Source organism: Camelus dromedarius, chromosome 9 (assembly GCF_036321535.1).
Source record: "Camelus dromedarius isolate mCamDro1 chromosome 9, mCamDro1.pat, whole genome shotgun sequence".
NCBI lineage: Eukaryota > Metazoa > Chordata > Mammalia > Artiodactyla > Camelidae > Camelus > Camelus dromedarius.
Window position 1 is genome coordinate 72,677,187 of NC_087444.1, and position 17,651 is coordinate 72,694,837.

The 17,651-nt window shown below is 56.9% G+C and overlaps 1 protein-coding gene across 2 annotated transcripts; it reads right to left on the minus strand.

The window, feature by feature from the left end:
* Positions 1-1,875: 1,875 nt before the first annotated feature.
* BBC3 (BCL2 binding component 3) lies at positions 1,876-10,972 on the minus strand. 2 transcript variants are annotated; one of them, XM_064489446.1, is made up of 4 exons: positions 10,838-10,972; positions 6,666-6,954; positions 5,069-5,259; positions 1,876-2,971 (listed from the first exon to the last, which is right to left on the minus strand). In XM_064489446.1, the coding sequence occupies exons 1-4, from the start codon at positions 10,967-10,969 to the stop codon at positions 2,855-2,857; spliced, it is 729 nt and encodes a 242-aa protein (XP_064345516.1). In that variant the 5' UTR covers positions 10,970-10,972; the 3' UTR covers positions 1,876-2,854. The 2 variants fall into 2 exon arrangements, with proteins under 2 accessions (XP_064345516.1, XP_064345517.1); XM_064489447.1 differs by lacking the exon at positions 10,838-10,972 and adding an exon at positions 9,617-9,755.
* Positions 10,973-17,651: the final 6,679 nt, after the last annotated feature.

Consider the following 17,651-nt stretch of genomic DNA (forward strand, 5'->3'; position numbering starts at 1 on the left):
TGTGACAACTGCAGCATGAAACAATGGGGTGGAGGGAGGGGTCACTGGCGCTGTGCAGTGGCAGACTTGCGACAGTGCTCACTATACATAGGTAAGGATACATTTGTAATCCCTAGAGCGGTACTGAATAAAGGCTGAAACACCAGAAGATAATTTTTAAAGAATTCTTTTGTTTTTTCCTTACTCAGCTAAAAAGGGTTTCTTATTCTTTTTTTTTTTTTTTTTCTTGGTTTCTTTTTCTTTTCTTTATTTCTTTCTTTTTTGGTGGGGGGAGATAATTTTATATATTTATTTATTTATTTTAAACAGAGGTACTGGGGATTGAACCCAGAACTTTGTACATGCTAAGCATGCACTCTACCACTGAACTATGCCTTCCCCCCAAGAGAATTCTTAAAAAGTATTCAACCAATCCAAGAGAAGGCAGGAGAGAGGACACAGGAACAAAAAACAGGACAAACAGAAAATAATAAAACAGTAGACCTAATCTAACCATATCAATAGTTCCAAGAACTGTTCCTGGACAGAGGAGGCTGCTGGTCGCACAAGGAAGCGTCCTCTCCAGGGGCATAGCCTGGACTACAGTAAGGACCAAGCAGAGCTTTGCTGTGGGACATCGGGGTGGGAACAACCCCTGTGGGGCCTTGCACCCTGTGCACAAGTATTTAAACATGAAGAAGAATAAAGAAGAGGATGGCATGTAATGAACACCTAGTACCCACCATCATTCTGCTACTTGCTCTTTTTACTCACCATTACTGGTCCTGTATCAGAGTGATGTAGGTCTAGTTCATTCCAGTTGACTTCTGTCTATTCTGTTGTATGACGGGCAGACTTTTTTTGGTTTTTTGTTTTGTTATTTGGGGGTAATTAGGTTATGTATTTATTTTTATTGGAGGTGCTAGGGGTTGAACTCAGCACCTCGAGCATGGTAAGCATGTGCTCTACCACTGAGCTATATCCTTCCCCCACCCCCACCTCCTGGGCAGACTTGATTTACTCTTCAAACCACTGCTGGTACTTGGATGGTTGTTTTGTGCATTGTCAACACTTGGACACGTGTCCACACCCACTTCTAAGGAAGACACTCAGGAAGGCACTTGCTGCCGTAGGTATGTACATCCTCAGCTTGACAAGGCTTGGCCAAGTTTCTCTCCAAAGTGATGGTTCCTGTTTCCCACACCCTGGCCTTTTAGGAACAGGGCCATGTCCCCTGAACTTCCCCTTTCCCCTTGAGAACAGCCAGGAGAAGGGGCAGGAGCTGGGATCTGAACCTGTGTCTGGGCCAGTCCTGTGGGGAAGACGGCACAGGGAAAGCGTTTGGCCAGTGGCCCCATTTTCTGGAAGAGAATGGTAGGGGCTCCCCTTCTTGTATTAATTCAACACAGGCTTTTAATGCCAGGCAGTGTGCTAGGCCTTCCAGTTAGTTTGCTAGGGGGGCTGCACGGGCAAAGCCTCACTGTGAGCTCAGCTGGAGCTGCTCTACCAGATGTCCCCTCTGCCTCCCTGAGGGCAGAGACAAGGTCCATCTCATGACTGACTCGTTCCCCAGGACTCCTCATGGTGGTGCTTCTGAGGAAGTTATAGCTCATTCATTCATTCGGTAAGTATCCAGCCCTGCTGACATACATTATCCAGTGGGGAGAATGCACCAAAAAAAAAAAACCTGTCCTCATGAGACCTAGCTTTTAGTGGGAGCTGAGCAGAGGTACATGAAGGCTGGGTGCACACAGTGGCACCTAAGCCTTCCTTTTGACACAGCTACAGACACCTCAATGTGCTCTGTGCATGCCCCTCCCCCTCCTCCCAGATAGGGATCCAGGGTTCCAACCAGGCCCCACTGCGGGGAAGGAAGGCAGAAAGAGTATCCACTGTTCCAATCTGTTTTATTGAAAAGGAAACATACAAAAATCATGTACAAAAAAAATTAACCAAACATGTACAGAAAATTCATTCCGTTATCTACAGCAGCGCATATACAGTATTTTACAAGCTGGGCCATCCCTCCCCGCTCCCAGACTCCTCCCTCTTCTGAGATTTCCCCCCCTCCCTGACTCCCCATCTTCCCCCCAGCGCTTCGCCCCGGGGACTAAGGCTGGGGCGGTTTCCGCCAAAATATCCCACCCCCCAAATGAATGCCAGTGGTCACACGTGCTCTTTCTAAACCTATGCAATGGGATTGATGGGGGCGGGGGGTGGTCGCGGGCAGAGCACAGGATTCACAGTCTGGGCCCCTCCTGGCCACCCCCAGATGAAGGTTAGGCAGGCATGTCCACCACCTGCCGGCTGGCTCAGGGAAGATGGCTGGGCGCTGGGCTGGGGCAGCCATCAGATGCACCCCACTCTCTGGCTCCAGGAGGCTAGTGGTCACGTTTGGCTCATTTGCTCTTCATGGGCCCCCTCCCCAGGAGGAGGGGGGGAAGCACCAGGGGCCTGAGGCCAGGCCCAAAGTGAAGGAGCACCGGGAGGGAGACCCCCCACCCAGTGTCACCCCTGCAGCTGGAACGGGCAGCCAGCACCAGCAGCCTTTCCTGAGATGGTGGTGGGCGGCAGAGGCGGGTGGCTCAGTCCCCACCCCCTTGGTCACCGCCGCCTTCAGACGCTGAGTCCTTCAGCCCTCTCTCCCCTGGCTTCTCAGCCAGGGACCCAGGAGTCCACATCTCCATCAGTGCACCCCAGGCTGGGCCTGGGCTGGATCTGGAGTGTCTGTCCTGGCCTGCCCATAGGACAGGCAGGGCTGGTAGTCCAGTATGCTACATGGTGCAGAAAAAGTTCCCCGCGCTGGCCAGGGCGTCAGGAAGTGGGAGGGTCCTGCCCCCCGTGTCCCCGACGTCCACCGGGCGGGTCCAGGCACCTAATTGGGCTCCACCTCTGGGGTTCCACGGCCCCTGGGTAAGGGCAGGAGTCCCATGATGAGATTGTACAGGACCCTCCAGGGCGAGGGGCGGTGTCGCTGCTGTTCCTCTTGTCTCTAGGGAAAGAGAAAGAAGAGGACGTTAGAGTGGGCTTGGGACAGGGGTGCAGAGGTGGCCAGGTTGAAGGGCAGTGAGGAGTGAGGCATGGTCCTAAGACTCAGCTAAGCCCTCGACCAACCCTCTGAGGTAGATGTCATTATTACTGCTAATCAGGTTCAAATCCCAGTTTCTCTGCCCACCTTGGGTCAATGTCACCTCATCTAGAACATGAGAAGGGGATGGAGAGGATGTGGACAGGATGCCCTCAGCACAGCGCCTGCACATATTAGCTGTGATCTCCTAGTTCCTGGTTTTCAGATGAGGTTACCCAACCAAAGGCACACTGGGCTGAGCGGTGGGGCTGGATGGCAACCCATCTGCCCTCCCATAAAAGGCTAATGAGACAGACAGAAAGGAGCAAGGAGCCCACAGTCTCAGTGATTCTAGAACAATGTGTGGTAGAACTGGGAATGGTTCACCATCTGTGTGGAAGATGCATGGAAGGATGTCCAGGCAAAGCTAACCCCCTGCCCTCTCCCCGGCGGCAGGATAAAGGCTTGGGGTGCCCTCTAAGACCCTCTCAGTTCCAAAATGCCAGAAAAGTGGGAACGAAGGAAGTGAGATACAAGACTCCCCACCAATAAAAATTAAAGGCAATACTAAAAACTTGGGAATAGCTGTAGTACTCTCCGGCTCCCTGTACTGACTGCGTGGCCAGGTCCTGTGCTAATTTAATTAGCAGGGCCTGCCTAATCTCACCCCCACCAGAAGGGAAGGAGAAACCCATTTCACAGATGCAAACAAGGTCAGATAAACCAGACTACTGATCCTACTGGGTGCCTGCGGGTGGGCTGCCTGGTACCAGCATGCTTCCTCACCACTCCCCACTGACTTTTGCAGTCAGGAGAAGATGGCCAAGGGGGCACATCAGATTAGCATAAATTTCAAAAGCCTGCCACCTTGCACTGCCATGGAGTGCCACTTGGCACTGCCACCTTAGTGAGCAGACCAACAACCATTTAGCTAAGGCTGAGGTCTGGCAGATTACCCAGGTGTCTACTCTGGAGACACAGGTATGCCCCTGGAGATGTGCATCGTTTGGAGAAGCACCCTAACCCCGCAAAAAAAAAAAAAAAATAAAATAAAATAAAATTGGACAGATTTTTGGAGAATCCTACATATCCATTAATGAGAAAATGAACAAGGATAGTCTACGTCGATCCGACAGAATGCTCCATGGCAGTGAAAATGAATGAACTAAAGCTCCCTTGCCCATATGGCTGAATCTAAAGCATAACATAAAGGGGAAAAGTTTGGAAAGGAACACATACTGTATCGTGGATATTAAGTCCAAAACGCCCTCCAACCCTAAGCATTGTTTCTGGCCTGGTAAATGCGAAGTAAAAGAATCAACATCTGCAGAGGAATGGGACAAGCCAATTTGAGAGGTTTCCTTTGGAAGTGGGGAGGGGAAGAGGGTCCAGGAGGGGAACAAGGGACTTCACAACATCCGGTTTTTGTTTTCCTTTGAATAAGCAAGCAATTTGGGTGTAATGTTCAGGTTGGACAGAGCTGGGTGGTGGGCGCCCTGGCGTTTGTTATTCTATGCTCACTGCTATAGGCTGCAAATATTTTGTTTTAATAAGAGGCCTAGCTGTGGGCCTGGGGGCGGAGCCTTCGGGGGGCGGGGCCTCGAGCGGGGCGGAGCTCGCGAGCCCGCCCCCAGCCCTCCCGGGAAGCCGGGTGGCGCGCTGCTGCCGCGCGGGCGGGTGGGAGGGGCGGGCGCGGTCGCGCCGCCGCTGCTGACTCACCGGCTATAAATAGCCCGGGATATATGAGCCGCTCCGCCGAGCGCCGCCCTCAGTCCCCGCGGCCGCGAGTCCCGGGCACGCCGCGGCGCTCCAGGCTGCCCCGGCCCCAGGCCTTGCCCTCGTCCGGGCCGGGCCGTGCCAACCCTGGGGCGGCTCCGTGGACACGCCGCCCCTCCCAGCCGCCTGTCCCCAGCGCGACCCCGCCGCGCAGGGCAGCAGCTGCCGCACATCTGGCTGGGCCGCCCGCAGCCCCCTCCCCGGCGGGAAGTCCCACCTGCCGTCTACCCATCCCCCAGCACTCACCCGCCGCTCGTACAGCGCGTTGAGGTCGTCCGCCATTCGCCGCAGCTGGGCCCCGATCTCCCGGGCCCACTGCTCCTCCTCCCCCCGGACTCCCGGGGCCGCCTGGGTGGGGCCGCCCGCCAGGGCCCCCGGGGCGCTGGGCACTGGCGATTCCAGGTGCTGCTCCGCGGGCGAGAGTGAGGGCTGAGGATCTGGGAAAAGCCGAGGGGCGTGGTCAGGACCCACCAACCCTCTAAGCCCTGGTGTCCTGAGGGACCAGTTAGCCAAGGCTTGCTTCTCCCTTTTCCGGCCGCCCGATTTCTCTACTGCTCCCCGCCTCATTTCTTGGGATTCCGTTTCCCCGCTCTAAGAGCCAGATTTCTCAGCTCCTATCCCCATGCAAAAGAGAGTTCCTGGTCAGGCGTCCCTGGGGTTACCTGTCTAGCCAGCTACCACCCCAGGACCCCTGTTAGTCTGGAATTGTTTCCTCTTATCCGACCTAAGTGCTACTCTTCCAAAACGGGGCCACATTTTGACTGCTCCGTTTAACAGACGGGGAAACTGAGGCTCACCCTAAAAAGTGGCCCAAGGTCACACAGGGATACAGTGACTGACTACACCCAGAGTCACAAGCCTCAGGTCTCCTGCCCTCTAGTGTCCAACCACAGTGAAGCCACGCCCCCGGATGTGGCAGGGGCCTGGAGACCAGAAGGCCAGGCTGTGGCAGCCTCTGAGCCCGGGCTTGGGGGGCTGGGATGCGGGAGATGCCTTCCTGCCCCCGCCCCCATTCTGAGCTCCTCTGACGTCTCTTCCTCCCTTCTGTCACACCAGGTCCTGGCAAGACGGATTCCTAAAACAGACCTAAAATCAGGGCCTCAGTTTCCACACCTGTGACCCTGGTCTAGCAATCGGGTCTCCTCTTGCCTCTGCTGCCAGGGAACTGAGCCAGGGAAGTTTTATCGCTCCTGACCTCTCTGGACTCCACGGACGGGGTAGGGGTGAAGGTGGGGAGGGAAACCAGGACAACCTTTCCCTCGTCGTGGGCTGGGATGGGGCTAGCCGGGTACCACAGGGTTAATAGCCTATCAGGCAGGGGACCTTTAACCCTTCCCTCCCCAAGACCCGCCCCCCCCACTCTTTCCCAACACAATGGCCCCTCCCCCCTCTCCTTCCTCCGCCCGGACTGCGGAGAGGGCGGACCCTGGCCAAAGAGATGCAGATAAAGGCAAAAGGCCACCCTCGACCCCTCCCCGAAGTCCCGAAGTGACAGTCCTCTCTCTGCCCACACTCTCCAACTACAGTCCTCAGGGGGGTTAAGGGGACCCGGACCAGGAGAGGGGGGCTGGGAAACAGCTGTTGCCCCAGGCCCGGAAAAGGCCGTGGGCTGCAACTCGGGGACTGCAGTCAGATTCCAGAAGGGACTTCCCAATCGGCCTCCCCCCACCCCCAGCCTCCCACTCCGTCTTCCTGCTTCTTGCAACACAAAGACCACACTGGCCACACCCTCCCCGTGGCCCGGCCGGCTCGCCACCTCCCCCAACTTGCTCCCACTACTCCCGTTCCTCGGGGGTCTCCCTTTCGGGGCTCCCAGCATCCCTGGTGCGGGGCGGGCACTCACCGTCGAGGCGCGGGCCTCGGGGCCGGCTGCGGGGACCCCCAGGCCAGCGGGGACCCCCCAGGGCGGCGGTGACGGCGGTCGGGGCGGTGGGGGCGCAGAGGTAGGCGGCGGGCAGCAGGGCAGGGACGGCAGGGGCGGCGGGCAGGCCGGGTTCGCAGAGGCCGCAGGACACGGCCGAGGGCACCAGGCGGCTGAGGGGGAAGGGGCGCGGGCCGTCGCGGGCCAGGCCCTCTACGGGCTCCGGGGAGCTGCCCTCCTGGCGTGCTCGGGCCATGGCGCTCCCTGGGGCCTGCAGGACAGGGTAGAAGGGTGCGGTCAGCAGGGAAAGGGGGGCGCCAGGACCTCACGATGCACACACCCCACCCGGGGTATCCAGGGCACCCCCACCCCTGCACGCAGTGATGAGCACACGTGGCAGGCAGAGCTGGCGCCCACAACACACACAGGGCCCAGATGAGCTTGTGATGGCCCCACAAGACACACCCCCGCCCAGGGCTGACCCCAGGCACCATGGGCTGGCCAACATAGCATCCCATGCACCGGGTAATGGGCACATGGGAGGGACAAGTAGGCACGGGATGGCTCTCACAGCCAGGACAAGGGCTCACACAGGACCCAGATGGAGAGCTCTGTCAGGTGTGTGTGTATGAGGGCTGACAGCCCCACAACACAAATTCACCCAACCTGGGACTCACACAGGCTGGTGGGGCTAACTTCCCGAATACAGTGATGGGCACACAGGGAGGGCAGCCAGGCACCGTGATGGCTCCCACAATACACACAGGGACTTACACAGGACCCAAATGGCGAAGATTGGTGAGGTGTGTGGAGGGGACACAACACACACAAGGGCTCACGCAGGACTGGCCAGCCTGACCTCCCACCTCATCTCCCATTTTCCCATTTGCACAGAAACACTGAGACGCTCCCAGGCTTGGACATGGCTACTCAGTCCCCAGGACACACACACAAACACTGACCAAAACATGGACATACATATACATACAGACCATCCAAAGAGCTAGCCACACAACGCCTACTGGCTGGCACTCCATCCCTTCCATCCCACATACAGACTCAGAATCTCACCCACTGACCCACTCTGCCCACACAGACACACAATGCAGCCATCACAAGCAGAAACACACATTAAATAGACTACGCCACACTTCTCCAACACACCTGCCCCTCCCTACAACACACATGCAATAGATGAGACCTACACACCTCAGGACTCACGCATATCAGCACAAAACAGTCATCCATGGACACACACAGACCAACACAACCAAAACACACCCACTTGCCACCAACTCTCGGACCCCAGGACACATGTAAAGCAGAGACACACAGACATCGTCATCAGACCCAGATGCAGCACCACATGCCGGCAACAACACACAGACACAACAGCAGACAGCAACCCACCCTCCTCCCTCAACCTCAAAATCACCAACTGTCAGCCCTGGACACACGCGCGCGCACACACACACACACACACACTATAGCGAACTCTAATCCCACACTGCCCAGCAGCACGCACACCTAAAGCACCCACAGAAAACACTGGTCTCACGTGACTAACATAAACACTACACACACGCAGCCCACATGACGCACATGAGCCAGCCGATCACAGAGACAAGCCCCTCAGACCCAACACACACAAACACACACACACACAGAGGCTCAGACACAGCCCCATACAAGAGGCTGCCAGCAACACCCACTGACTGCTCCGCACATACCCCACAGAGCCCAGGTCCGCAATTCCCAGACCCTGATGCCAGACACACAAGCCAAACAGACTGAAACAACCCCCCACCAAACACACACACACACACAACCACGCAGAACTCACACAGACACCTGGATAGAAAACAGACACCGTCATTCAGCACAAACGCTTAGCTGAGACACATGCCCTGGAGCTATACAGTCAGAAACAGTACACACAGCCAAGATACACAAGCACACACAAACAGCACATCAGGCAAGACGCACATATAAACACACAAACAGCTCACTCAAGCAGCACACAAACACACTACAACCACACACTGGAGCACATGCAGGCAACAGAGACCCACAGAATCACCCCTAAAGAGCACACACAGACAACTCTCACAGAGAACACACACATACGGAGGTACACTACACATAAACAGAGCACCCATCCCTCAGGCACGGCGTACCCAGACAGAACGCCACACAAACACATGGGGACAGTGCGGACACTCCGATGGGCCACAGCCCCCAACATTCCCCAAGACTGACACAACCACTCTCTGCAGACCCCAGCACAAACTCGGAGCCAGACACACGCACACACCCAGGCGAGACACCTGCAGATCCACAACCCAGCACACGCGCGCTCCCACGGCGGCCCAGACGCCCCCCTGCGCTGTCACGGCCCCCCCAACCCCGCCGCCGCCACGTGCGCCCGCCCCGCCCGCCAGGCGAGCGCGGGGCCAATAACCGGCTGTTGCTGGGGCGCAGCCCCCGCCCGCAGGAGCCGCAGACTCCACGGCCCGCGAGCCGCCCCCCTGTCGCCGCCCCCAGCGGGCGCGCGCCCGGGGTGTGGCCGCCCCTCCACACCGTACCCCCCCTCCCCGCCCCTCCCGGACTGCGGGGGCCGGGGCAGTCGGGGTCGACTCACTTCCCCGGGGCCGCACTGGCCGCCAGGGGGCGCTGCCGAGCCTGCACCCCATTGTTTGTAAACAAACCCGCCAGACCGCTGAGGCACCTGCGCGCTCGGACCCTCAGTGCCTACCGCCCAGAGACCCCAGGCCAGGGTGCCTGGTGGGGGTGGAAGGCAGGGAGAGAGTGAGGCACAGCACGGGGATGCAGCGCCCCCCCAATGCTCTCCGAGTGCACTCCCGCCACCTCCTCCAGGGAGCCCACCCGGCCTGGCCAATCCCGGCTGTCGGGACTCGGGTGCGCACACTCACCCCGGGGGCATGAACACGCCGGAGGGGACGGTGATGAGGGGCGGGCGGCTTCCTTCAGGAGGGCGCGCCCGCCGAGCGCCGCTCGCTGCGGCGGCGGCTGCTGCTGTGACTGCTGCTGCTGTTGCTGCTGCTGCTGCTCTAACTGCAGTGGCGGCTGCTGTTGCTCTTGCTGCTGCGGCTGCTCCTCGGGCCGCAGGCGCGTCCGCGTCCTGACCGCCGCTGCTGCCGATTTTGCCGCCGCCGCCGCCGCCAGGAGCCCGCTCGCATGTGGCTCGCGCCGCGTCTCAGGCCGCCCGGCGGATCCCGGGCCCGCTCGGCGGCCGCTCCGCCCCGCCCCGCCCCGCCCCGCCCCCGCCCGGCGGATCCCACGCCCCGCCCCCGCGTGACGCCAAGGCCCCGCCTGCCCGCCCGCCCGCCGCGGACAAGTCGGGACTTGCAGGCGCGCGCCGCTCCCCCTACCTCGGCGCGGGGGGTTTCCCTGCAGCCAGGGGCGGAGCAGGGCCCGGCCCGGACGCGGAGGCGCGCTGATCGGGCCGCCCAGGCGGCGGGACCGTCGGACACACGCACTGACACACTGACACACTGACTGGGACCCACAGACATACACACCCAGAGATGTGTACGCGGACTGGCCGGCTGACGCTCCAGGGTACACAAAGTCACGTGCTTACAGGGCCACCGGGACAAGCCAACTCGCAGACACAGAGTCCCAGTCGCGCAAATGAACACTCTGGACACGGTAGTGGACACACAAACTCACACACTGACGGGGCACACACATACACACAAGTACGAAGTCTGACTTGCTAACCGGGTCACCGGTCGCGCAGTCCCGGTGTGAAACAATGTTGCACGAACACCCACACTGTTGAGGATACCTAGACCCACAAACCGACTGTGTTCACAAGCGTCCTCACTGAGCCGGTACCAACAACATACACACAGTGGCGGGCCCACAAAGACACAGGCTGAGAGCTTCTCAGGAAATAGAAACTTCCTGATAGGCGCAGCCGGCCACACACACGCACACACAACACCTGTTACAGGGACACCTGGACACACGACTTGATCTAGATGACATGTCTGCAGGGACACACACAGACACACCCACGCCAGCTCACAGTGGACACATTAAAACTGTCAGAAATTTACACTCGCAGACACAGATCAAGTCAGACAGAAAAAAAACTGACCCCCCAACAAACAATCACAAAGTCACACCTGTGACAGGTTCCTGCTAACTGGCCCACCGATGGGACACAGTCCAGGAGCATGTACACCTGACCACGCTTGCCACGAATCTGGTGGGGGACCCGGGGCGAGAAGAAAGCCCTGGGCACCTGGCACGGACATGCCCGGGCAGCCCCTGCACTGACTCTCCCCCGGTTTTCTGTCTTTCAGTTCCCTTTCCTTTCTGTGTTTCCCATTGTCACTCCCTCCCCCACTCCGATGCGGTGACCCGTGGTGGCCGGCCCTCTCCCAGGGCTCTGGGGCTCTGTCTCCCCTGCACCTTCCATTTCCTCTGAGTCACACCGTGTCATCAGAGGGTGAGTGCCCTCTGAGTGCCCAGCTCTGGGCTGATGGGGAAGGGACACCAGATTCCAGCAAAGTCTTGTCTGGGTTCTCAAACTCCCTCCAGGGCTAGATCCTTCGTTATCCTAAGAGAAGCAGAAAATGCAGGTCTCATGTGTCATCTCCCTACTTTACATATTGGACACTAATTCAGCCTCCCTCTCCTTTTCGTTTTCCTCATTCACTCAATCATGCATTTCCCCTTTCTTTTCTCTTCCTTCCAGTGTTTTTCAAACAATGGGTCAGGACCCATATGAACAAACCATGGATGGTGAAATCAACTTGCGGACCTTACTGTGTTTTATTCAAATTTACTGAGATATATTTACCTGCCATAAAAGTCACTCTTTTTAGGTGTAGAGTTTGGTGAGTTGTGACAAGTATGCACGATTGTACACCACTATAATCAAGATGAGCCATTTCTATCACCCCCCACACTTCCCTTGTGTCCCTGTATAGTCACTCCTTCTACCTGCAACTGTTCAATCCCCAGTACCTCCATTAAAAAAATAGAATATCATTTTTAAAATCATGATGTCAAAGGAAAATATTGTTTTGTGAAAATTTTATTGATGCATAGTGAATATATACCAAGTTACACAGAAAGTGGATGTATTTCTGCCTATAAATCGAGTTGAAAGGTGTTGGAGAAATGCTGGTTTGGACATTTATTAAATGAGATCATGCATGGAAGTCATGAAAGACAGTGTCTCACATGCAGTAAGTGCCTAATCAGTGTTAGCTATTATCACCGGTATAACTCAATATTGTCAGTGTTTGCTCTGTGCCTGGCGGTGATGAAGTTGGAAGAGAGGCTCATGGACCAGCCTGGACCTGTTACTGATTGGTGCCCTAAAGCTGCCCAGTATATGTCGGGAGACCAGGAAGCCAGATGTGTCGGAATGTTCTCAGAAGAAAACAAGCGTGAAGGAGCCTGGCTTGGTGGGTAGGGGTGGGAGAGGAGGACAGGGCCAAGAATCTAACAGGCCATCAGCTTTGGCATCAGTCACGATCCTTCCCACTATGCAGTCCCGATCCTGTTCCAAATTCTGGCATCCTATCACCACAGACCGGGGTGTGGGAGTGTCTCCAACTCAAGAGCCAATGTGAAATAAATGAGAGAAATGAGTCCAGGGGAATACGAAAGGGCGTGGTGGGGACTGTGGCTAAGGGGAGAAAGTGTGTGCCTGCTAGTGGCATACAAAATCAGAATTCAAAACTGTGTGGGCAAAGAAAAAGAAAGTTTGGGACTGGCTGAAGGGCTGCCTTTTTGAGACTCCCTTTACTTTAGGGGCCCAAGGACGGAGAAGGCCCCACCTCTGTCCTCCCAGAGTCAATTCCCCTCCACCCATACCCTAGCAGGTCTCTAGAGGCACTGAGGGACTCGTCCTCTAAGTTCCTGGAGAAGCATTCTGGGCCTCCCTCCAACCCTGCCTCTGGTCCCTGCTCCCCTGGAGAGGAGACAGGGGGCTCTGAAGATCTGAGGGGATCATCGATACTTCTGATAGAGGATGAGAAATGGGTAAATGGAGATACAAGCAGAGAGAAGTCAGAAGACTCAGATCTGGGGGTGGAGGGAGTCAGAGCATGGGAGGGACCAGATGGAGCGAAAGTGAGAAAGTGAGAGGGGTCCACGTAGGGTGGCTGGGGGTAGGGGGGCTGGGTCAGGCTTGGCAGAGACCAGAGTTTCTTAACTTCCTCTCTACTGACACTGGAGGCTGGATGACTCCTTGTTGGGGAAGAGAGGGCATCCTGTGCTTTGTAGGATTTTTAGCATCACCCCTGATCTCTATACAGTAGCACCCCCTCCCTTTGTGACAATCAAAAATGTCTCCAAACACTGCCAAACATCCCCTGGGGGAGGCAAAGTCACCCTGGGTGGCTTTTAGCATTGGCTAAAAAAAATCTTTCAGGGTCCCCACAGTTTTGGCCCATTCCCTCAAAGCCTGGCCACAAAGCTCACCCAAGAGCCTGAGCTCTGGGTTTTGATGGCCTGAATTTGAATCCTCAGCTCTGCCACCTACTGGCTGTGTGACCTTGGGCAAGTGGCTGCCTCTCTGTGCCTCAATTTCCTCACCTGTGAGTTGGGACAGTACAAGTCCCTGCCTCAGAGGATTTTGCAGAGTAAGAAGGTCAATAAAATAAAAATAAAAATAAAAGCACTGGGATAAACAACAAAGTGCAACTGTCTAGCACAACTCAAATTGAAAAAGAACATTGAAAGGAATATATAGATATATAGAACTGAATCACTATTCGGTACACCACAAACTAACACAACATTGTAAATCGACTAAATTTCAATTAAAAAAATAAAAATAAAACACTGAGGCCTAGAGGGTCCTTTATACATGTTGCCCATCATTCCCACCAGCATGGGGGTCTGTGTTCTCTCCAAGACTCCAGACAAGGACTCAGACCCTCAGGTTGGGTCATGGGTTTCAAACTGAGCCTGCGGGCCAGCCACCAAGCTGTTTCACTGGACCTGAACAGTTTCTCATTTTGAATATTACTGTCTCTCACAGTGAGGAGATAGAGAAGTCAGACTTTGAAGACAGGCTACCTGGGTTCAAATGATGACCTTGAACAAGTAGCTTCCTCTCTCTGAGACTCAGTTTCCACATGTGTACAAAGGGGATCACCACTGAACCCCAAGTGAAACGTGAAGATAAATGAGCTCCTATTTAGAACGCACGCAGAGCAGTGCCGGCGGTGGTAGCCTCCACGTGAAGCTCTGGTTAAAGACAATAAATGTCCCGCCTAGTTTACTGCAGACCCACAACCTTCCCCAATATCTCGACTGCCATTCTGGGGAAGTAGATTTCTCAGCGCGGGAGCGGGAGTTGGGAAGGACTTAACTTTTCACTGCAGGGCCTGAGTCCCGGCTCTCCGCGGTGGGGAGGGGGCCTCCTGGGTCCCCTTAGTGCAGCCGGCCTTCCAGGCCCGGAGGCTGGACTGGAGCTGGGTGGGGGCTGGGCGGGGGCGCCGGTGTCCGCAGGGTCCGAGCGGCCGGCGCGTGTGAAGGTTACCGCTCCCCGGCGGGGCGGGGGCTGCGCGCTGTTGCTGGGGTCTGCGGGGCCTGCCTGCGCCCGCGCCCCCCCTCCTTCCCGGCCAGCCAGTGAGCGGTACCCGCCGCCGTTGCCAGGGGAAACTCGCCGCCCCGTTACCCAGCAACAAGCCTGGCCCAACCAGGCTCGAGGACCCCCCAGGCCCCGCCCGCCGCTGCCCACCGCGTGCCCAATGCCAGGCGGGCAGAGCCGGCCCGGCTCCCAGAGACGGCGAGCGCGCTCATTGGCCGCCGCCGCGCCCGCCCGCCCGGATCTGGGGGTGCCCTCGGCGCGGGGGGCGGGGAGCCGGGCCCCGGGGAGCTGCCGGGCACACGGTCTGCAAGCCTGCGGCCGGCTGGGGTGAGGCCCGGGCTGGGCACTGCCCCCAACCCCCGCACTCCCCACCCCGCCCCGCACTCGCACTCTCTGGCGAGGATGGGTACTTGGGATGGGCTGGAAACTGGGGCTGCGCATCCGTCCCTCCCCTAGGAAGGTACCGCTGGAGTTGGCCTTGTGAAAACAGGAGCAAGCGTCCCCCTCCCAGAAAGAGATCTGGGCATTCTGACCTCATGAAGACAGGGGCTGGTTGTCCGCACCCACACCCCTGCTCTCCCCCACCCCGCCGCCCAAACAGGATTCAGGAATCCTGTCTTTTAAAAACAGGGGCTGAGGATCCCCACCAGAAAGGGACTCAGGCGTCCTGACCTCATAAAAATAGGGGTGCTCCCATGCCTCCCCAAAGGACCCAGGCATGCCCTGTCCTGTTACAACAAGGATATGAGGCCCCTCCCCACCAAGGGGACGCTCGTTTCCCAGCCCTTGGAAGCAAGTGTTGAGGATAGCCCCAGAAGGGGACCCAGGCTGGTCTGATTCTGGGAAAGTTAGAACTGAGCACCCCACCCCCACAGGCAACCAGACCTTTGAGGTGTCTTAGAGCCCCTGGGCACCCTGGCCCCTCACAATATTGATACTGGAAGACCTCCCCAACAGTCACCAGACCCTCTAACTCATCCAGATTATCACCTGCCCAGCCCCAAGGGGTAGACCAGCCAGCTCCCAACCCGCACTGTGCTATTTCCCCCAAGGTCTAGCTTGTTGATCTCCCAGGACCCAGGTGTCTGACCCCACAGCCACTCCCTGTTCTCCTTGGCACTCAACCTCCTCTGCCCCTGCGGCTCCCCCTCCCCTCCAACACACAAGCCAAAGACCCGGGAGTCTAAGCCCCAAGTCTCTCGGAACCCCTTCCGGACACGCGAGGTGATGCAGCCCCTTACAGTGGTGCAGGGAGCCCCTTCCCAGTCCCAGGCCCCTGGGATGCCCAAGACTCCAGATCTGTAAGATCCAATCTCTCAGTGCCTTTAGTTGGCCACCAGGGATCCTGGACTAGAAACCTCCAGCCTCAAGGGACCCTCATGGGAGTGCCCAGGCCACTCTGGGGAGGCTTAGATTCCTCGGTCCTCAGCCCAGGGATACCCAGGCAGCCGGGACCCCAGCTCCAGACCCTGGTTGAGTCCAGGTGCACCGCCCCTACCCTGGTACCTGGGGGGGGGGTAGGGCGGAGTCGAGGATTACTCAGCCTCCAGAATGAGGCGATGACATCATCCTAGGGGGGGCTGACTAATGGCCGCGCTGGGGGGGGCGGGGAAGTTTACCCGGTAACAGCGGCTGCCGCACGGCCCCGCCCCCCAGGGAAGGGCCAGGAGAGGGAGGCATAAGCGCGCGCGCACACACACACACACACACACACACACACACACACACAAGCCCACTCAGCATCTCCCCCTCCCCCTGCAGCATCCCATATCACACACATCTTACTGGGGCAAAGGCAGGGTTGAGTGTGTGAGTGTTTGTGTGACTGTGTTTGTGTGCCGGACAGTTCTCTGTAAGTCGGCTAGGTCAGTGTGCTGTGTGTCAAGGGGCTGACTTATGAGAGTTGTGGTTGTGGTCAGGGTGCAGTGTGTGTGATTGTGCCAGTGTGCTCTTGTGTTGATTGCGTGTGACAGTGGGATGGTGTTGTGTGTCAGCATGTTATGTTTGTCTCATGGGGCGGCTGGGACTGTGTGATTGTGTCAGTGTGCTATTGTGTAATGTAAGGGTATGCTGTGTGTGAGTGTGATGGTGTACCTGTGTCTCTGTGCTGTTTTGTGTCATGTGCTGGTGTGCATGGGTAAGATGAAGTGTGTCCATGTGATTGAGTTTGTGTGACATTGGGATTTTATATGTGTTGGAATGATGTTGTGTCAGCAGAAAGGTCTTAGTGTTGTGTTAGTGTGGTTGTATGCACAGTGTAACACTGTCAGTGTGGTTGCATCATTTTGATTGTGTCTGTGTAATGCTGTGTTGGTGGGATTGTGTGTATACCACCAAGGTTGTGTGTGTGCCCAAAGCTGCACGTCCATGGGACTGTATTCAGCACTGTGTATTTTGGTGGAATTGTGTTATATTGTGTGCGGTGGGTATGTTGTGTGTCACTGTGATAGTGTGTGCCCACGTGCTTTGCTGTGTGTCTGGAGACTATGTACGCATGTCACTGGTATTGTGTATCTGGGCATTGCTGTGTATGGTGGGATTGTGTGTGTAACACACTCGTATCTGAAATCTGTGTCTATGGGACTGTTACTGAGACTGTGTGCATCTGTGCAGTGCTATGTGTCATTGTAATTATGTGTGTCATCGTAATTGTGTGTCACAGTGATTGTGTTTGTCAGGGTGATGTGTGTCCATGGGACTGTGTATAGGTTAATGAGACTGGGTGTGTCTGTGCAAAGTTGTGTGTCTCCTGTGACTGAGTAAGTTGTTGTGATTGTGTGTGTCACTGTGTGTGCCAGGACCAACTAACTGCCTGTGGGATTAGGAGGTGTCACTGTGATTGTGTGTATCACTGATATTGTGAGTGCCAGGGATGAAGTCATGGAGATTGCATGCGTCTGGGTGATGTTGGGTGTCAGTGTGGCTGTGTGTTAGAATGATGCTGTGTGTCACTGTGATTGTGGGTCTGGGCAGTGCTGTGTGTCCTAGAACCCTGTGTCTCAGATGTTGTGTGTCTGCGTGATGCTGTGTGTCTGCGTATTCCTGGGACCGTGTGTTATGCCACTGTGTACGTCGCTGTGATTGTGGGGGGCAGGGGGAGGCGATGCTGCGTGTCCCTGGGACAGTGTCTGTGTGGGAGCCACTGTGATTGTGTGGCAGCGTGCTTCGCTGGGTGTCGGGGGAAGGTGCGCGTCTCCAGGCCTCCTGCCCGAGAACAGCGGCGCTGCTCTCTGATTGGCTGCGGCCTCGCCAGTGAGAAGCTCCCGAATCCTGCGGTAACTTGGTAACTCGGTAACTCTGCCGCCGCCGCCGCCGCCGCCGCGGGGATGGGGGGTTGGGAGGGGCCCCGCCCAGATCCCCCAGGACCCGCCCCTGCAGGCGAC

Coding starts and splice junctions, on each gene's coding strand:
- BBC3 (XM_064489446.1), bottom strand. CDS start 10,969: ATGTCCGTGCCAGGTGCCCAGGGCTTTCTTCTCGCCCCGGGTCCCCCA. Junction 6,955..10,837: donor TTAGCAGGAACCTGTCACAG/GTGTGACTTTGT, acceptor CCTGTCCTGCAG/GCCCCAGGGAGCGCCATGGC. Junction 2,972..5,068: donor ACGCGCTGTACGAGCGGCGG/GTGAGTGCTGGG, acceptor CTCTTTCCCTAG/AGACAAGAGGAACAGCAGCG.